The 21,740-nt window shown below is 43.0% G+C and overlaps 1 protein-coding gene across 3 annotated transcripts in view; it reads left to right on the top strand.

Annotated features, from left to right (window-relative positions):
* CHST15 (carbohydrate sulfotransferase 15) overlaps positions 1-12,854 on the top strand; it is a 52,212-nt gene extending 39,358 nt beyond the window's left edge. For all 3 annotated transcript variants that reach the window (XM_075423888.1, XM_075423887.1, XM_075423889.1), the window contains exons 5-8: positions 3,803-3,959; positions 8,106-8,262; positions 10,883-11,030; positions 12,228-12,854. In XM_075423888.1, the coding sequence (XP_075280003.1) occupies positions 3,803-3,959; positions 8,106-8,262; positions 10,883-11,030; positions 12,228-12,418 (653 nt within the window). In that variant the 3' untranslated portion in view covers positions 12,419-12,854. The remainder of the gene's footprint in view (positions 1-3,802; positions 3,960-8,105; positions 8,263-10,882; positions 11,031-12,227) is intronic.
* The last annotated feature ends 8,886 nt before the right edge of the window (positions 12,855-21,740 follow it).

Below are 21,740 nucleotides of genomic sequence, written 5' to 3'. Positions count from 1 at the left end.
TTTGTTAACAGCAAAGATAATACGAGTTTCAAGGGCAGGAATATACAGAGTCAAGTTGAAGCTATCTTGCATGGTATTCTGTTCAGGTGTGGAACCTAGAGGCATGGTACAGGATATTATTGGAAGATAATCTTAGAGTTTCTGTTGATATTAAATTACCTGAGTAGTGTTAAAAATGGTTTAAAAATGCTGTTGTGTTGTATCTTATGGAAGTCCATGGTTAGGACTGGACTTGGGGGATACCTGAATTGCTTCCCATGACACACAGTGGTTGATCGACTGTGCTTATCCACGGTGGTCTGTGGTAACATTGGTTTACAGTGCCCACAAGGAACATCAACAGAAACTTCTAAATTCTGCTTTTGCTGTCTGCTAAAACCTTTGATCAGGCTTATTCTATCACCTCAAAATTTCCCAGGGAAACCAGACACATTCCATGAAAACACTAGTCGTGCAAGAGACAGTCCCCTGTTCAAAAGAGACTTTTCAAGTAGGCCTGAAGCCATTATTCTACAGAAAACGGAGACAAGATTTTTGCTGCCTGCCCTCAAAGGGAATACCCTTAGAATAATTTTTTTTGTCTCTTTCTAACACAAAAAATTTAACCTATTGTTGGCTTGATGAAATGGTGACAAAACCAGAGCCTTGGCTATAGGCACATTTGTTCAAGGCTTCCTCAGCCTCCATTTATGCCTGCTATTTTCTTTATTAAATATTCAACGTTGAGCAAAATTTGCAAGATGGGGGTCTTAAGAAATGTTGCCATCAAGGACATCTGCAGATTTTCCTCCTGCTTACAATAATATCTCCTGTCCTTTCATGGATGAAGTGCTTATCCTAATTAAATTCACTAATCTAATTGGCAATGTACATCTTTGATTACTTACCTCCTGTTACAGCTTTTCTAGAGTTCACTTTGTGTTTCTTTTTCCTGTAGTCTCATTTCTTGTTTCATTAAGGTTCTGTTCGCTTTTCTTATTAAGTTTACAGGAAAAATCCTGAATTATTATGCTCATTAAGTCAGTCTTTTATGACCTTGGTAAAAAACAAAACAAAGCTAGCTAGTCTAAAATGAATCTGTATGCATATCAGGTTTGCTTAGAATCCTCCATTTTCTTATTTCAGATGACAAGAAAGAAAAATCTAATTAAAACTATAAACATTTCAGTAGTTCATCATATGACATTATTTCATTATTTTGAAAAGTTAAACTTCTTTGGATATTATACTTAGTGGGTAATAATTGCATTTTCCAAAAAAACCCCATCTGCTTAGAGATGAACCAAAGAGGACAACACAGATCTAGCCCAAGGCATTCTGAGTAGGACTTGTTTATTTGTGATCATTAATAGGATAAATTCAGAGGAATGTCTTATGAAAACACTGTATTTTGTGTTATATAGAGGTTATATATCTATTCTTTAGGCGATTTTGTAATTCATATGTTCTTTAAGTCCATAAGAAACTGAATATATTTTTGGTTGCACTGCAGGAATTTCACATAATTACTATAGCAGTGATTAATTTATCTTACGTTTAGTATGGCTGGCTCTCTTTTCAAATATTATAAACCAGAAAGGAACACTATCAAAGTGTCATGAGTATTTTTGGCTACTTCAAGAAATTTAAAGACTCAGCACAGACCAGAATGATGTTTTTTTTTTTTATCCACCCCACCCCGCACCCCCCCATTCTTGATGGTCATCTTGTTTTAGGAAGATTTGCCTTCTTGAACTCAGGCTATCCCAGACCGAAGGTATTAGAGCAGCACCTTGGGTCCCTGTTAATGCTTGAGCATGTTTCGGTTGTGTGCCTGTGACCTTCCCTTGCTCGTGCGGTGCCTGCAGATTTTTGGTGGTGGCAGCTGATCCAGCTGAAACCGTTTCTGTGGAGTGGTCTGGTCAGTGATGTTAAGAGAATCTGCCCATTTATGTGTAAATGCATTGATTTTATTTAGCTCAGCACATGTGTAAGCAGATGTTCTTAGGTTTGGTCACTATATATGAGGTTATTGGAATAAACCCAACCGAGCATCAAATATGATCAGAGAAGAGCAGAGAAGTACGAAGGAAGATCAGAAAATCTATTCGAGAGAGGAATAGATGGCTTAATGAGGTCATAGACTTTTTCAGCATGATTTAGGCAAACATCTCTGAGGGAGCAGTATAAGCCTGGCTGTTCCTGTCAGGGAGATGTAGCAGTGACTTTCCAAGGTCGCTCTCATCCCTGGAGTGCAGTATTCTGTAAATCCATGTGTGCAAGGGCTTGTGCCCATTTGCATTACACCATCTTCTGATAGCGCAGAAACAGCTGCATGATGTTTTTGTGGTACAGCTATCTCAGCTCTTGTCATGTATTTAGTCTTTTGGGTTTCTGCTATACCCAGCATGGGAGCTGGGCTAACTGAGTTCTAACTAAGTCAAAGCCCACTGATGATTAGGCGGTACTTTGGCTAATTAATTTAGAATGGAAAAGCAGAGCTGTTGTGGACACCCAGCTTTAGCCAATGGACCTGATCTCTTCCTTCTGAAAACAGGCAAAATGAACACGACAGAGGATTAATGTGTTTTCTAACAACTCCCAGACTTTATTAAGGAGTCGCATTATGTTAAGCTGGAGTTTGGAGCCAGTACCTATTTCATGTTGTGTTTTGGCCACCTTTTAAAATCTTGATTTGACTTTCCCAGGAGAGGAATAAAACAAAAAAAAGAAAGGGAAATCATGTGTACATCTATAAGCCTAAGCCTACAACATTATTATTTTTTCATTCTTTTTGATTCACAAAACCTCATTAACAAAAATTAGCTCTCATTAAACTGTCAAAGACTGGAAGTTTCCAAAAAGCTTCTGTATATGTTTTATTGAACAGTGGAGTGCCACATAAATGCCAGCGTTACTTAAAAAGACAGGGAAGATCACACAATTCAAAACATCATATCAGATCATTTATTTAGCAGCTGAAACATCACTTACCTTGTTCTGGCAGAGACATTACTGATTGTGTTTCTCCCTGTAGCATTGCTTTCAGAGTAGATCCTTCAGAAACTAAGGATAACAGAATCTGGCATTTAACCGAATGTGTTATTTATCCTGTAGACCTTCTGTCTAATACTTAGTAAATAGTTATATTTGACTTAACCTACAGGAATAACTGTAGTATAGAAGAAATCTCTGATAATGGCTCATTCTTGAAAAGGGATATTTCAAACAGCAGTGACACAATTCAGCTTGTTGGTGCATTTATTTTAATTATTTCCCGTGTGCTCTCTGACTCTCCTGTTTATGTTCTAAGCACTATTGATCTGCTGGAGTGGTGGTTTCCACTTTTTTCTTTAGCTTGTGTCAAAATGTACAATTTGTTAGCAAGTTACTTCTCTGAGATCAGGAGCATTAAAAACAACCCTGGGGGTGCTACGGAGAGCACGGCAGGTCTTTGGCAGCGACGAGCTCCTGCCTCCTCGCTGAAGGGTGAGCCAAAAGCCTGAGCAGTCCATTCCAGCCCAGATCAAATATATCTGCGTGTGTTAACCACTAACAGGAAGCAGTGTGGTTAGTGGACAGTAATATTTCAGGCAGAATTACATAAAACCTGCCTTAACCATCACTACAGTCACAAAGGTACAAGGCAGTGGGATTGCTCTGGCTCTGGGGAACATTAGCCAGAACAATTTGCTACAGCCAAGGTACACAGAAATTAATAGAGCCAATTTTAAACAGTCTACACCAGTTCAAATTCCATCCGATTTCCATGCTGATATAAAATATGAAATGAGTTACAAGCAGAAATGTTTTTAATTTTTAGGGGAAGCCAGTGCCTCGACGATGTGGGACAACAACGCTTGGATTTTCTTTTACGACAACAGTACTGAAGGAGAACCTCCTTTCTTAATCCAGGATTTTATCCACGCCTTCCAGCCGAATGCCAAACTTATCATCATGCTGAGAGACCCTGTCGAAAGGTAAGCAAGGATCGTGTTGCTAAAGTACACAAGAAAAGTTTCTTACTATAGTAACTTTATTTGCTCCCTTGGATGCAAATAGGTGTTCACACGGTATTTGACAGAGTTACTTGGTTTATGATAGAATGGCCAAGGGTTTTGTTCTGTGTATTTTGGCATACATAATTGTCATAATCTTTTAAGAAGAAGCATGTGGGTATAAATGTCACAGACAGTTCCATGCATGGACACCTGATCTACTCTGAAAAAAAGAATTTATATGTTGCCAAATGCAATAGAACTCCATTACCTGAGCTAATATGCCCTGGTTCTCAGCAGGGCTCACTAGACGGAGTGTGGCACCGCATTTGCAGGTCTCAGCATAAGTGGTCCTGTGAAATGCTTCAATTCATGTTAAAGAATAAGGTTTATGTCTTCAAGGGGCATACTGTTCAAAATGGTTAAAATCTCACTAATAGCTCCAGAGTCAGCAAACGATACAAACTTTTTTAATCTTAAAAATGCTTGGTGCAACGCTTGTATAAAGCTTCACTAGGCAATTTTATCTTGCACAGCCAGCAGCTACTTAGGAGTTCATCCTTGATCTTCCTGACTTTATTTGCAGTGGAAGGGCTCTGTTTTTGCAGAGGTGTGGGCTGTTCTTGAATGCTTCTCCATTGCGTTAGCCATGAATGCGCTTCTTTTCGCTTGTATTTCACTTTTTCTATCCTGTCTTCCTCCAGATTTCTAGGGCATTTCTTTCCATTATGTCTTCTGAAGGAGGGTGTTAATGATGGGGGTAACAGTGAGGGTGAAGAAGATGGATTAGACCAAGGGGGTGTGAATTCCTTCTCTCTGTAGCTCCATAGGGATATTCAGGATACTTAGGGCTAGGTCAGTGCTCAAGGGTAAAGCCCCAGAAACACCCAGCAAAGAGAAGACTCGGCAGCGGGAAAGGATGCTTCCACGATGGTAGGACATGGTGAGCAGCAGAGCTGTGCGAGCGCTTCCCATCTCCTATGTCAGGAAATACAGTTCTCAAGTTTGAACGGCATCTTCTGACCTCAGGACTTAACAGATGGTAATTTTATGCGAGAGCTGGCTGAAATGGCTTCCTCATGTAAATTGCCGACAAATTGCTTGATTGCTTCAACCACCCTCTGTAATGTGGGTGTAGCTCTTTGCCAGCTTTAATAAGGATGAGATAAAAAGTCAGCTTCATCTTCCTTACTGTATTTATGGTAAATTGGGGTTGTTTTTCTTGCAATTCCCTATGCCCTCGTTGCTGATCATCCATCTGAACTGCTGGAGAAGAGCAGCCGTGGCAGAAGGGGCAGCCTGGGCAGCTCCACCAACGATGCAGCGCAGCGGGGCGGTTGCCTGGCGGTTACCAGGAGGGCGTGGGTGCTGCACAGGGTCTGGGACAGGGTCTGGTCTAACCTGCACAGGGTCTTGGTCTGTCCTTCAGTGGGGGATAGTTGGAGGACATCAAGGTTTGTGATGGTGGGTGTCAATGGCACCATTATTTCGTTTTAATGGATGGTGATTGAGGGTAATGTCTTCAAGTAGCCGGAACAGCTGAAATCCTAATCAGCAAAGGTTTTATTTCCAGGCAGATGTCCCCAGAATTAAAAACAGATGGAAAGAAATACAGAAAAATCTTGACTGCCCTGCAGAGAGAGAACTTGTCTTCAAGAACATAGTTTTCCATAAGATATCAACAAGTCTTTAAAACGATGCTTTTATTTTAGAGGACGATTAAAATACTGAGCAGTCATATTAAATATTTTCAATAAAATTGCACCAAGGCCCATGCTGTACCTGATGCCTGCTGGCTGGTTTCCCTCAACAAGAGCTTTTTATCTCCTCTGCCAGGAGCGGTTGGTCCTGCCTTCCGTGGGACAAACTGGGCAAGCCTGAGTCTTGTTGATGTACATGCTTCTTCTGCAAGCAGGAGATACTGTGTGTGCCTAATTTAGTTGAAGTGGCCTGGCTTTGTCCCTTAGCTTCTTCCCAGCTCATCCTCGTACCCTGCGCTGGTGCAGTGGCTCTTCTGTGGGTGCAGCGTGAGGGACCCAAGGTCTGCCATTGCAGAGGGAGAGGATGCAGGTGGTGCCGTGGTTGTGGTCCTCAAGCACTGGTGGGCATCACTCTGAAATAGGCTGCCCAACCAGTCTGGTCCCAGCCTGATACCCTCCCTCTGCTCTGAGATGGAGTTTTATTGTTTGAATTAAACTGTCTCAACTGCATTTACCAGACTGGAAAGAACTGGACAAAAATCAGTTTGTCTTTCTTAGTTGGTGACTGCTACAGAGAGTACTGCGTGCCTCTGCCTCATCTTCTATAGTCTGCTGAGATTTTTCTTCCAAAAAGTTTGTAAAAAATTGAATTAAAAGCAACCTGCAACAAATGTATCCCTTTTCTTCCTTTTTAAATGAACAGAGAGTCTTCATTGTTTCACATGGGAATTAAAATTAGCAAAACACTAACATAAATAATGACTGCAGAAGGGCTATTCCTGCACTTAAGTGGTTTGCTGGATTAGGGCCTAAACTTTCTAGATTAAATGGTGAATTTTTAAGTACCTGTGGAAATCTAGGGAAGTTAGAAAATAAACAAAGTAAGTTCAATACAAAAGGTTACTGCAGCAATAAAATGAGACCTAAATGAATAAATTTTTTAGGTAATTTCTTTGAAACCTCTGTTTTTTGAAAGAGGCTGAAAGATATCTATGAGTTCTGGAATTGTGTCGGGAGGTGGGTACTATGGAAGGATAATATTTGTGCTGCAAACAAACTCGGGGAAGTGACTCCTGAAGTGTTACAAAGCTGTCTCCAAAATCTTGCAGTTTGGTTGGGGTTCTGGTCATAGTTTCTAAGCTTAAATATGAAAGAAAGTTAAAATAGCGTGTTCAGCAGATCATTCACAATCTAATATTTATGCCATGTCAGAGCATTTCCTTTGTCTCTTTGAACCATGTTTATTTTGGGAATCTTTAATCAAGGTTTCAGGTATTAATGTGAAAGCAGACATTTCATTGCCTGTAGGTTTTTTCTCCACCACCCAAAGGGATTTGAATTTAGATAATCCTTTTTAAGTGATACTAAGCAATCGTAAAACTTGAGCTAAAAAAGTGCAATGAGGGGATGCTCCTCTGCTGTAACTTAAAGAAATTCCTGTTACTGGTGGCTCTTGCACACAGCAGCAGCTGATGCAGGGGCTCTGCTTGCCTGCAAGCTGCCAACATACGTATGGGGTCACATCCTGCTGTCCTCGAGGTAGAGGTGGGACTGTGTGCGGAATGCAGCACTACACACAGTAGCACAAATGTGAACCATTCACCTAGCTGTAGTATTTTACCTTAAAAAAAACAAGAGGTGGAATGCTGTAATTTGGAAGTTTTTGATGGGGAGTCAATATAGGATTGGAGACAAAGCTTTCTGCAAAAGACAAGGAAATCTGGACTCCTGCCTACTCTTGATGGTAGCCAGCTTGATAATCATTAAAAAAAAAAAATCACTCTTTGTAACACATCTTGCTCCTCTAAGCTCTTTAAGCTTTTGAGATGAGGACTGTTTCTGTCCGTGGCAGTGTGAAGGTCCAAATGGAACAGGTTGCCCAGAGAAGCTGTGGCTGCCCCCTCCCTGGCAGTGCTCAAGGCCAGGTTGGATGGAGCTCTGAGCACCCTGGCCTGGTGGCAGATGTCCCTGCTCATGGCAGGGAGGTTGGAACCCGGTGATCTTTAAGGTCTTTTCCAACCCTTACCATTCTATGATTCTGTGATTCTAGGATTCTATATAGAGGGGTACCAGTGCCAGCTGAGCCCAGTTCTACTGTTCATAAGCAACATGAATTTAAACTATATGCATCTGAAAAATTTGCCTTCAGGAGAAAACATTGGCTCGCACATTTACTAGGGTCAGGTTCTCAAGGGATGCTGACCTTGAAAATGGGGATGATGTTTAGCAGCTCGCTAGAGTAGATGTTTCTCTGAGCCAAAACCCATCAAAATAAACAGAAAATGTGGCTGGCTGAACAGGCTGTCGATGGGGCAATGTCAGACACATGTGCCCCCTTCCCTCGATTCCTGTAACTGATTGCCATTGTCATGTAAATAAAGCTTCTTTCATTTCCTCTGTCATTGACTTACACATATCTCATTCGTAGATTGTACTCCGATTATCTGTACTTTGCAAGTGCTAATAAATCTGTGGAAGACTTTCATGAAAAAGTGGCAGAATCACTGCAGCTGTTTGAAAATTGCATGCTGGATTACTCGCTGAGAGCCTGTGTCTACAACAACACCCTGAACAATGCCATGCCCGTAAGTATTTCCAGGAACATTTGATTCCTGGCTTGTTTAATGTTGTGTTGGGTCAAGGTTATTAAAATACCAAAATGATGTGCAAACAAGCGTCAGGAAATAAAACTTTCTCCCTTTTCATTTGTAAAGTGGATGACATAAATATATATGTAAGCATGTAAAAGCTGTTGTAGCGGCTCAGCTGCCTCCTCAGTCTGTTCCCTGATGAATGCCAATAGTAATAATACAGCCTTTCTATTATGCGAGCGCATGGAGAGCACATTTAGTGAAGATTACAGTTTAATGTGTAAGCTTTTTGTAGATCTCACCAAAAAGTAGCTCTGGCAAGGATCTTTGTGACACGAAATTGCCTCAAAATCAGAATAAATTATGTATTCTTTCACAAGAAAAGTCTACCAATAACTAGATAAAACCTTTCTTTTTTTTTTTTAATTGTGCACATCAGAAAATGGTAAAAGGAAATACCGAAAATGCTGGCAGGAGAATGGTGAAGTATTACAGGCTCAGTATTCCTAAATTCTCACTTTTTTGTGTAGAACTGACTTCAAATTTTGCTTGGGGGGGGGAGAAAAAAAACCTTTGCAGCATCATATGGAAGAGATTGACCTGAAGTATCACGTCTGGCCAGTTTGCCGTGCAATCCTCTTTTATTTGCCCAGGCTGTGAAGGACTCTGGGCGAATACTTCCCTGCTTTGTCTCCAGGGTTCTCGCCTCCTCCACTCGATAAAATAACAGTAGAAGAGTGCATTGCACAGGCTTGAGCCCGGCAGCAGCAGGGCAAACAGGAGATTCCTCTTGCTCACCTTGGCAGGCAGACTGGGCTCGTGTTTGATGATAGCCTCCAGGACCTCCACAGCCATGAGCTGCTGCCGGGCAGTAGCACTCTATTTTCCAGCCATCTGCTTGCACAAACACATTTGTTCCAGTGCGGGGAGAGAAAGGCAGCGAGAGAACCAGAAGGAAAGATATTCCTCTTATCTTCGTCCTCTGGGTGCAGAACCAAACTTCATTTGTTGTCTTAAGCAGCGCTCTGAAGAAGAGACTTTTGAGAAGGAACAGAGGATGCCTCTTTCCAGAGACCCACAAGCAGGTGTTCGTAATAAAACACAAATGCTAACTGTGCTCCTCAGTGGGCTTTTTCAGCTTCTTCTTCAGCCAACTTGCTAAAGCCGGCTATGTGCATGGGTTGTTATATATTGAAAAAGTAGGGATTCTTTTACCCGGTGAGCTCGTTAGATTGCTAATTGTGCAACTACAGCAGAAGAGTTTTGTTTTGCTGTTTGTTAATATATTCCTGAAAGAAGGGAGGTGTCATAGACCTTGTCGCTGCCGATAGATGCTAAGAAAGGGCCATTTGTCAGCTTACCCTCACTTGGAGTCAGCAAAAAGCACATTACCCAGAGAAAGGCATGCCAGGCTTGGTGATCAAATGGAAAGTCCAGCTGTAGGTATTACGGAGAGGAGAATGGCTTGGGACACTCTACTGATGCCTTGTGATGCCTAGCACATATATAAAAAAGTCTGCTAAACTTGGAGGCTTAATGTTATAAGCAGCCAAAGACACACGTCAGAGTCGTACATTATGATAATAATTGCATTATAATAATGACCTAGCAATAATTCAGAATATGGCTTATTTTACTGGAATTTAGGTATCAGCGTAGGTCACATGAGTCAGCGTAAGAAGCAAAAGAGTATATTATTATCTGACTTCCTGGTTTTGCAGTAATACGGCTTGAAGATGTTAAGTCTCTTTTATGAAAGATGCTTATAACTTGGGATTCATGTGCCTCTCTTCTGAGCCTGAAGGGATTGAGAAAAATATTTGTAAGCACAGTTGGAGGTTGGACATTTACGAACACCAGACAACCCTTTTTATGTTTCAACTTTTTATGTAAAATTGAGGGGGTAAGAAAAACAGAGATTAGGTCAGGACAGACTGAAAAAATGCCTTTCCACATCTCTGGTCTAACGTAGTCTGGCGCTCTCATTGCATACTCAGACATTGCACCATTAGCACTGTCTAGCAGCCACTGCTACTGCAGCTGAGATCTAAATCTAATTGATTGCAATCAGAGGACAAAGCAAATACATCTGAACCTAATTCCTGGCACCCAGTCAGAATATTTGTACTACTCACAGCAGCGTGATCTGGTGCAGCTGATAATCAAGGTGAAGCAAGCAGCTTTAGGGCCTGGAGAAGGTAGCAGGACTTAGCATCTTTCCTTCCACTGCTGTTCATCCAGGGGCTGAAAGCCCTTGGTGTCTGTGAAGGCTGGGTCATCGTGAGCGTGGAGTTGAGGTGGCCAAGCATCCTGCTGCGTATGGTTGCCTCTGTGCAGCAGTTTTAAGCAGACCTGTGGCTCATGCAGCAAGTGCACAGCCAAGCCCTTAGTGAAATGACATCTCTAACCAGCAGAAAGGCCATTTACAAAGATTACCTTAAGCTGCCCTGAAAACAAGAGGAAGATTAAAAAATGTTCCGATATTGTCTTTCCATGGTTCCTCAAAGGCACATATTTACGAGTCTCGCCCAGAAGACAGAGGTTAGTGTTCGTTTGTTACTGCTAGAATGTTGTAAGATGAATTAATTTTGTTTTGGGTTTTTTGTGCTTGCAGGTAAGGTTACAGGTTGGGCTCTATGTTGTGTATCTTTTGGACTGGTTGACAGTTTTTGACAAAGATCAGATACTCGTTCTTCGCTTGGAGGATCATGCATCAAATGTGAAATACACCATGCACATGGTGTTCCAGTTTCTGGATCTGGGTAGGTGTCTGCTGGTTGTGTTGAGATAAGTGCAAAAAATCGTTATTATCCTTCTAGGTCGTTTTTGCTTTGTTAAAAGACAAAACAGAAACATGGGAATCTGTCTTGAAGGACGCATTAATCTTGTTGCCTGGAGTCAAGCAAAATTAAAATTCCCAAATTCCCATAGAAAGGCTGGTGTTAGAAGATCTTAATAAGTCTATATTAAGAAAATAATCAAACCCATTCATAACGTAGGGATATATCTTACTGTACAGAAGCCAGTCCTGCTTCTGAAGGCAGTCAGGGCTTGTTTGCCATGGGCTTACATAGGTGCAAGAGCTATGCCACGCAATTTAAACAACTTGAAGTGCTACGGCGGTGTGCAGGCTGTTGCCAGCATGCACACCAGTCCAGAATCTAAATCTGTATGATGAAAGGTTGTGTTTCTAGCCGAGGAGAAGGGCGAAATTGTGTTTTTGCTATGTTGATTGAGACATCTGTTGCTAGTCCTTGGAGAAACGCTGGCAGACAAAATGTTGCCCAATGTTGATTTGACAGTAGCAAGAGGATGAAAATGTGGCTGCAAAATAGTCTGGCTGGTCCAAACACTGGTCTAGATGATGAGAAGGTTTGAATGTAGCAGACTGAACAGATGAAGAGCTTGGCATCTTCTTCCTGAATACGGTTTATGCTGGAGAAGTCTGTGGCTTTTTATGTTGCTGAAGTACATTGTCAAGGGCTAAGATTTATTCCTGGAATTTGTACCTGTACACCGCTTTGATCCCACTGACAATCTCAAAAACAAACAAAAAAAGGGCTTACACGTGTGAGGCTAGTGGAGCTTCTACCAAGTGTTAGACAACTCACATCATAAAATGAAATAACAGTATAAAATAATTGCAACTCCAAAACGGACAGGAAGTTGTATTCAATGCCATAGTGGTTTTCTGAAAACACATTTTTTCCTCCAGAAATGATTTTTTCTGCTTGTTGTAGAGGTGATTAATTAATGTTAAAGGAAAACATATTATTTCCATATTTACTAACAGTGATTTATTTTACTGAACTAAGCCTGTATTCAGTATTCTGGAACAGCATTGCTGCTAACACAAATTCCATTTGTCTTCCCTTGGCAGACCTTCTGGGTTAGTCATTTGTCTTTAACATAGGCATTTTTGGTGAAATATTTTAAGAGAATATTCTGTTTCCCCACAGGACCTCTAAGTGAGAAACAAGAAGCTCTGATTACAAAGAGTCCTGCCTCAAACACGAGACGACCTGAAGACAGAAGCCTGGGACCCATGCTACCAACAACGAAAGCAATTCTAAGAGATTTCTATAGGCCTTTTAATACAAAACTGGCACAAGTTCTTTTTGATGATGCTTTTTTATGGAAGAGGACATAATATGTAAATTTAGTGCCACAAATACAGTGCTTAGAGGAGTTTTTATTTTTTTAAATTCTATTTTTGTGCGTGGATATTTACATTTTTCCCATTCCAAAGAGAAGCCGATTGATGAGCTGAGACTCTCACCTTCAGTCAGCACACTTCACAACAGTTATACCACATTTTCCTTGTGAGAATGTAAAGCATCTTGCTTATCAGTTTATTGGAACTTCTTTTACCCCGGCAAAAGAGTAGAGTGGAAAAACATTAGTACAAAGAAGATGTCTTACACTCTCCACGGGGATGTCGAAGTTTAACCTTCTCTAAGATGCTGCAACACAGAATTAGCATCAGTTTCCTACAGTTACGCTTATAATCTCATTTTCAATATATGTTATTCATTCATTTTTTTCAAACTATCAATGTCATTTAGTCATTAAAATTTTTAATTGAATTGCACCTAAAATTTTGTTGCTTTTTGTCAGCATATTCACAAATGGTCTTCACCCACACTACGGTTTTTATGTTTCCTTAATGCTGAAACAAAGATAAAGGATAATTACATTTACATAAATTTCCAAGTCTAATTTATATCTTCAAGATAAGTGAATTTTCCTAGCCACAGTTCTTGTGAAAGAAAATTTTATATTCCAGGTAAGAGTGGATGACTGAAATCTAAACAGAAGGCCACATTCAGTGTTTAGCATAACAAATCCATTATCTTCCGTGTTCTGTTCACGTAAACACAAATAGGTATCATCTATTCATATCACTCACACATTTTCTAAGGAAACCTCTGATGGGCTTGATGTAAAGTCCATTGCTGGCCATGGAGAGCTTTTATGGAGCTTTCTCTTAGGTCGTACACAAATGTTCATCTCCCTTGCAAAGAAATATGCATTTTTAAATCGTTGTGAATTCTGGTTATTAAATGCATAAATGGACAGGATGCACAGTAGCTTACATCCTCATAGAAAAGATACGTTAACTAATGGATTAATTCCACACTATGTGTTTCCCTCTTCAGGAAAGATGTCTACAAGTAGTTTAAAAATTTGAGGTATAGACTTGATGAAAAAAAACCATCGTTTTGAAAGCTATGGAGAAAGTTTGGACTATCTGAAATCTTTTACTTGACTAAAATGGCCAAATTTTTATATAAAAGTGCAGTAATTCAATATTTAATTTCAAGCACACCTGGTTAGGGTCACTGTCAGCTACAGTTCCCTGTCTTCCTGCAGGTGAAACTGGCGAGCGTAGTCTACCTAAGCTAGGAACCTAAGGAACAAATGAAAATACTTCCTGTTGATAATTTCCTTGCCAGGGTTAAACTGATGGTTTCTTCCCTGAATGCATGTTGAGTGGGTCCAATGAAGCTAGCAGTCAGCTAGCAGGTATCAAAAGCCCAAAGAGTCGTCTCTGGTTGACCTCATGTACCCTGCTGACTTTTGTGCTGGACTCCACAATACAGCTTGCTGGTGGATTCCCAAAGACATTTACAAATCCTGAGGGTAACTATTTACTGTCCTCCTTCATGGGGACATGTTGTTCACCTCCTGTGTTTCCAGACTGAGAATTAACGCAGAAAACTTCATGAATCCTGAACATTTCACAAGTGTGCATAATTGATGATTGTGAAATTTTTTGTAAGAGAAGTCCATTTCTAAGTCTTTAGCCAACTGGTAATGCAGTGCTTAAAAATGATTCAGTCTGCTGTTTGGAAACCCTAAAACAAGTATTTTCGTGAAGCAGTCCTAGACAACCAGAATGGATTAGTTCTAGTTCAGAAATGCTTACAGAACAAAAATGTCTAAAGAACTGAGAGTGGGCTATTTTACCAGTACAAAAAAAAAAAGATATCACAGCAACATAAATCAGAAAATGAGAATGAATTCACCACTGTTTGCAAATGGAAAATTTTCAGTCAACAACTTATTTTCATGAAAGATTTCTGCCAGCTGTGCTCTGAATTACAGTCAACACCGTGTGGTCAGGATAGATTTAGATTTGATTTAGATTCTCTGCCATTTGCCTATGTATAGAATCTAAATCAAAATATTCTTCATGGTCAAAATTTCTGGTTTAGGTTGATTCATACCCATCACCCTGCTAGATCAAGGTCTTGCCTAGTTCTGACTCCCAGGAAGGTGAAAGGTTGAAGGTTCCCTGTACGAAGGCGGACAGTGGTGACCGCATGTGCCCACGTGCGGAGAAGCTCAGCAGCGAGCAGTGGGTGCACTGATCATGTTGTGTGTAGCGCAGTAGCACATGGGGAAGGGGCTATAGCTGTAGATGATCTGTTAGGAGCCCGTGGTCCTTCTGAAAGCGAAGTCTCCAGTGAGGATGTTTTTATGTCTTCATCTCTTTCATAAGCTCCAGAATATGATCTCTTGATTTAACGCCTTGCAACCTTATGCTGTTGGATTGTGGCAGGACTAAATATCAAAGAGTAGGAAATTAATTGCCAAGAGGCCATCTTGGAGGTAAGGATGTTGCTCTTTAGTCCAGACTGTAAAAACAGTATTGATCTGGTGACTCAGAATAAAATAGCTTTTGATTTTTCTTGAGTGATGTGACGGTACTGGCTGTCAGACCCCTCTTCTTCACCCTCAGAGCAGACGGTGTACCACTGCCGTTCAGCGGCTTCACTCCAGCCCCACAGCAAATCTCTGCATAGAGGAAGGCTCACCTCAAGTTCTCCCGGTTCCCTTTCCCTTTCTGTTGACAATTCTTGCTGTGAAATAATTCAGTATTATTATTCACTCTAGCACTGAGCTGACCTATGTGTCCAGAACAGTAATTCGCTGAGAAATTGGCCTTACCATCAAGAAAATGTATTTTAATGTTTGCCAAAGCATAGCAGTGGCTTTTTGCAAAGACCTCAGAAAATGTGTCTCTGCTGCTGTATTTTTACTCTTATCTCTGCTGAACAAAAGTAATCAGGCAAAGGTGCAGCTTTCCTGAGTGCAAAGGCACGGAGGCAAGGGTCGTTCCCAAATGTTCTCGCTGCTACCGCAGAAGAATGTGAAATGTGTTTTCTGTAAGACCTTGTGTGTTTGGGCCAAGCATCTTGGCTGGCTGGGAGAAGCTCAGTAAAAACAAAGGATCTCCTGCTAACAAAAACAGGCCTTGGTTTGCACAGGAAATAGTATGTCGTTATCTGGTGAGTCCAGCACACAGGCTGGTACGCTTCAGTTTAATAAACTGAAGATAAGCAGTGAAGTTGTCCCAGTTCTGAATATATCTTTCTGCCAAAAAATATTAATCCATCTTCCAACGAAGCCAAACGCTCTTTTATTAAAGAGAAGGCACAACGGTGCCTCAAAAAGCTACTCCTGCCAGACAGCCCTAGCGTGTTGGATGGGGCAGCTCAGCAGCTGGATTCTCCGATAAAAATGCTTGTGTTGCAGCACCATCTTGTGGTCAACACGAGCAGTACTTTGCACAGGTGTGCATTTTTTCCTACTTTGAAAAACGAAAAAGGTAATTTAAGTAAAAAAAAAAAAAAATTCCACTTCTTTTCAGATGCCCACAGGAATATAATTTCCAGTGCATCCCAGGAGCTGGGGACCCTACAGAGAAGCGCCGATTCCGCACAGCCCCAGCAACACAGAACCATGGAATCATTTACGTTGGAAAAGACTTTTGAGATGATGAGGGGACTGGAGCATCTCTCCTACGAGGAAAAGCTGAGGGAGCTGGGCTTGTTCAGCCTGGAGAAGAGAAGGCTACGAGGGAACCTTATAAATGCCGATAAATATCTGCAGGGTGGGGGTCAGAAGGACGGGGCCAGACTCTTTTCAGTGGTGCCCAGAGACAGGACAAGGGGCAATGGGCACAAACTGAAGTGGAGGAAGTTCCAGCTGAACATGAGGAAGAACTTCTTCCCTCTGAGGGTGACGGAGCCCTGGCCCAGGCTGCCCAGGGAGGCTGTGGAGTCTCCTTCTCTGGAGATATTCAAGACCCATCTGAACAAGGTCCTGTGCAGCCTGCTCTGGGTGACCCTGGTTGGGCAGGGGGGTTGGACTGGGTGACCCACAGAGGTCCCTTCCAACCCTGACCATTCTGTGATTCTGTGATCATCAAGTCCAACTGTATACCTAACACCGTCAGTTCCACCACTAAAGCATGTCCCTAACCATCACAGCCACACATCTTTTAAACACCTTTTAAATAGGGATGGTAACTCAGCCGCTTCCCTGGGCAGCCTGTTCCAGTGCTGGATAACCCTTTCAGTGAAGAAATTTTTCCTGATATCCAATCTGAACCCCTCCTGGCGCAACTTGAGGCTGTTTCCTCCCATCTCCCACAAGGATTTACCAGCACCAGTGCAGACCATTGTGCAGCCCTCACCTCTGCACAGAGGGAATTTGGTGGGCCAAATTATTAGTTAATAATATAATTAACTTCTAGTTATTAATAAGCAGCTCAGAGCGGCTGCCAAACTGCTGTCGGGCAGTGGCCTGGGAATCCCAGTTTGCAGAGATGCTGCTGAGGGCTTCGACCCACGCTTCTGTTGGTACCGGCTCTCTGCCTGCATCAGGGGAACGATGTCACCAGCAGCTGAGGGTGGGGAGGTGCTCGCCTCTGCCAATTTTGACAGTGTCCTGCTGGGGACCCCTGCTTTTAAGTCATAGCTCCTGTGAAAGCTCCACCAGCACTCTGCGCTGCCTCAATCAATAGAAAGGTCCTTAAAATGATTGCCAGCGTGGCGGGGGCTTAATGGGCTGCCAGGCTGAAAGCTGCTGCTGAAAATTAGAGGCCTGCTGTGTACGTATTAAGCCACAATTAGCAGAAAATAAGGTTTGGAAGAGACACAAATAGTAATGAGCGTATCACATTTCAGAGGAAGGACACGCTTTCCATCCCTCACCCTCCTCGTTTCTGAGCATCCATTTGCCTGGTGAAAGGCAGGTGTAGGTGTGTTGGTGTCTCCATGGCTGGACTGGCAGGGCGGGGGCTGCTCGTACCCTCAGGCTGTGCCAGGACAGAGGGGTATAGGGGATACTGGGCTCCCCAGTTCTCCATCTGCCCTCTCCCAGTGTCACCCACCAAATCCATTTTTCTCCAATGATGTCGTAAGGCTGCAGGAAGACACGGGGGGAGATAATTTGCACTTCTCTATCATGACGGCTGCGTTTTGACACCTCTGAAGCTTGCAGGGGTAAGAAGTCCCACACCCATGATGGGTTCAGTTCATCACCTCCGGTGGCCTCTGAGTGTGGTTGGTACCTGGCTCCCTGCCTCCAAAAGAGTCGTGCCCTTCATCTTCACTTTGAAGCCCCAACCCAGCAGCAGGATCCTGCACGCTGCAACGTTCCCCATTCCCTGCCTCCCCACCCGCGTGCTCTCCTTTCTCACAGGTGTGGAAGATCTAGAGGAAAAATGCTGAGAATACAACTCTAAGATCTTTAGGATTTTGGTTTGTTTGGTTTCTGAAGTAGCAGTTGTTGCAGTAACAACTTACTGCATGGTAGTGGTGGCACTGCAAAGCTGCTGCATAGGACATCTTCCCCAAGGAAGACACAGGCAAGCACTGCCATTTACTATCAGAAGCAGGGCAGAGTAATTCACAGTTCTTTCCTCAGTCTGGGTATGTCGTGCACACTTACAAAATGATGTCTTCCTCTGTAATGAATGGGAGTGAGGAAAGGGAAGGGTTGTGCTGGTACCCACAGCGTTGCAGTGGAACAACAAACCCAGCCTCAGAGCAGCTCCCAGAATTTTATTTCTTTTAGGCTACAGAGGCCTAAGCCACAGATGACTGGCAAATAACACGGAGTCTAGCTTTTGATGAAGATAAAACTAGTGCATCCCGATTATGGAATATGTTGGCTTTCCCAGAAACCAAAGATTTGGGGCTATCTGGGTCACACATGTGAGAGGTGTCATTCATCAGCGGCTGCTCACAGTTCAGCTAACCAAACTGGGATTTTTCTTTGGTTTTTGAAATTTTGTAAAAAGGGTTTATAGAAAAAAAAATATTTTTAAAACTTCAGTGTTTATTTTTCTTGGTTTATAGACTTGTTGAACACATCCATAAGTCAGACAAGTGCACAATGTAATTTAGATCATTCCCAGTTTTTCTGTCTTGCCAGCTCAGCCCTCGTCGTGACAGACGATGTGTTTATATTTATTTATACATATTTCTCTGGGCCTGAATTGACTTCATTTAAGTGTCTGTTGCTTTCTCAGGTCTTCTATGAGAAAAGCGGTCACCAACTGCCCACTCTTGGAACAGTCCCACTGCTGTTAAATAGACATTAAAGCAGAAATACAGCCAAATATCTCCAGCTGAGCTATCCCAGGCCTGGAAGAAGCCAAGGGTTGCCCTCTGTGCTGTCTTGCCCAGTTGGCCCTAATTACCTGGGTGGTTAATTGGATCTACGCATGTTAACTCCTCCTCTTGTATGTTGAAATCAGAGATAGAAGCCAACGAAAATTGCTGTCTGTTGGATAAGAGTGGGGCACCCTGGGCAGAGTGGCCCTATGGCAGGGCGAGGAGGCAAAGGCTGCGATACAACAGAAAATAGGAATGAAATCCCACAGTTGAGACAAATGAAATCCTGGAGCAGTGAGACGAATTGATCGGGCAAAATTGCACTGCAGAAAGTAGAAGCCAAGCAAGGTAGCAAAAAAATAAAAGAAATCGGACAGAAAAATAAGCAGTAGATGTACTGCTGTCAGATGAAAAGAAAAAAAAGAAAAGCAGGTTTTTTTGGCAATCTGAAAAGGCTTAGGAAAGGAAAATAATGATATAACCTGGGGTAACTATGTTGGCTTGACTGGAAAGGTATCAGCTGAGCCCACCGCAGGGTTGGATTTTGTTGTGTGTTGCTCTGGGAGGTCTAACCTCAGAGTGAGTAGGGGTGGGAACGGGATCTGCAGAAATATGGGTTCCTCACCTCTTCACAGAATCACAGAATCACAGAATGGTCGAGGTTGGAAGGGACCTCTGTGGGTCACCCAGTCCAACCCCTCTGCCAAAGCAGGGTCACCCAGAGCAGGCTGCACAGGACTGTGTCCAGGCGGGTCTGGAATATCTCCAGAGAAGGAGACTCCACAACCTCCCTGGGCAGCCTGTGCCAGGGCTCCGTCACCCTCAGGGTGAAGAAGTTCTTCCTCATGTTCAGCTGGAGCTTCCTCTGCTTCAGTTTGTGCCCGTTGCCCGTTGTCCTGTCTCTGGGCGCCACTGAAGAGAGTCTGGCCCCGTCCTCCTGACACCCACCCTGCAGATATTTAGAGGCATTTATAAGGTCCCCTCTCAGCCTTCTCTTCTCCAGGCTGAACAAGCCCAACTCGCTCAGCCTCTCCTCATAGGAGAGATGCTCCAGTCCCCTCATCATCCTCGTAGCTCTGCGCTGGAGTCTCTCCAGTAGCTCCTCCTGTCCAGCTCATACAACAGTGCACAATGCTTCATTTAGGCTTGTGAAGGAGCATACTATATTAAAGGGCGTAGAAAAATTATTGAGGTAGAAGGGCTAAAGAATAGATTAAATAAGAACAGGAGCTGCTTGGCTGGATTAAGAGTCCGAAAGAGTGGCTAAATGCTGTGTTTACAGCTAAGAAGAGAGAAGGGTTGGGGTTAGGAGCTTTCTCAGGTATCCTCTATCCCTGCGTGCAGGCTCTAGACGCATCCAAGGCCAGGACTCCAGTCCAAAGGGTGTGTAACAGATGGCAAAAATAAAATATGCCTTCCATTTTAGGCTCTGCTTGGGTGAAACCCCATTGATGATTTTAGGTGTGATGCTGCTGATGGACACCGTGTGGGGCAGGAGCAGAGAGGTGGGGTGCAGCACGGCGCTTGCCAAAACCCAGCTGCCTGCAGCCCGTTCGCACATTGCCACCACCTCCTGCTGCAGCTTTGAGGGGTCACCAGGCATTCATTTTCCAGATGTGTAAGACCAGCAAGAGATGAGGCGTGATTAGGCCAGCAGGATACCACAAGAGGGCAGGGCACATCTGGAAATTCGGCTGCAGCTGGAAAGAACTGAGTGCAATGGCCAGATCCAGCCCCGCTGCCCTGCAGCTTTGCCCCAGAGAAGGACACCCAGGAGATGCTTTTGCCAGAGATTTCCCCAGAACCGCACCGAGTGGTGGAGGGAAAGCGGTTCTCGTGCTACATAACACAAACTCATACGTTACTCAACATAACTCAAAGTAACTCACACGTAACTCAACGTAGCTTGCACATAACAGAACTCCTACATAACACGAAGAGCACTGGGACAATTAGGCAAAAGGGCCTGGAATTAAGCAGAACATGCCCAGCTGTACAATTTGCACACAGCGTGGAGTTAATACTATTTGTGTCGTGGCACTGGCATCACGCTCCCCCTTCTCTCTCCTGCAGGAGCCTAGCAGGGCTGCCGTAGCCCCATGCCTTCAAACAGCCTCTGATCCACGCTGACGAATACCACCTCAGTGCAAGTATTATGGATGTTGAAGGCACCAAATAAATATCCCACTTTCTCATTGTGAACGGCAAACATAAGCCCAACTCTACAGGTTTATTATTTTAGTGCATGGTTTAGTTATCCTGTAGCATGGTACATCAGTAAAAGGGCGTATGAACAGGTCGTTCCTGCTGTAAAATCCTTCTGTGCCAGCTGCACGCTAAGCAGTCAGGTCAGTATTTATTGCTTCGTTAAGCAAAGTTTGCTAAGTTCCGTGTTGCCTCACCGTGATATGACCAAACTGAGTGATGTTAAAGCATCTTTTGCCCCAGTAGTACTACCAAAACACACACAAAAATTTTTTTAGACTGAAAATAACACCCCTATATTTAAACTACACTTTCTAAACAGGTGTATATGAGGCAGTCCTTGACAGTGCTTTGTCCCCAGGCCCAAGGTGCATCTGAAACGTTTGTTCCCAACCCAAAGCCAAGTGTGCATGATGTCTGGCCAGATTCAACAGTTGGTAAGTGCCTTGCTGAAACTGGATTACAAAGTGGATTTCATTTCAGCAGGTGGTGCTGCAGAGCAGTCTTGGCCTTCTAACTGCCGCTGAGCTTTTGTAATACTGTGTTTGAGAAGTACTGAATTTATACCTTTACATTAAGCTGATTTTCAACAGCTTTCCTTTCTTCTGTATGTGCTACAGAAGTGTAGGTTACTTAATGAACACCCCGGTAGGTACACGCTGCTGTGTAATTAAAGGCTGGAGGGCTGAAGGCAGCACAGCATGAGCTGAGTCAGGTATTTGAAACAGAACAATTCGGCAAGCGATCAAAATCCTGAGCTTCTGAAGCCAGAAGGTTCGAAGCTCTTGGACTAGCGTAAGCGTGGGTATGATAAAACCTCAGGAGGCAGAAGCTGAAGGTGTCCAGCACTGCAGG

The sequence above is a fragment of the Opisthocomus hoazin genome, chromosome 6, assembly GCF_030867145.1.
Source record: "Opisthocomus hoazin isolate bOpiHoa1 chromosome 6, bOpiHoa1.hap1, whole genome shotgun sequence".
NCBI classification, from domain to species: Eukaryota; Metazoa; Chordata; class Aves; order Opisthocomiformes; family Opisthocomidae; genus Opisthocomus; species Opisthocomus hoazin.
Note: the sequence above shows the minus strand (reverse complement) of the source record. Positions and strands in the feature narration are given on the sequence as shown.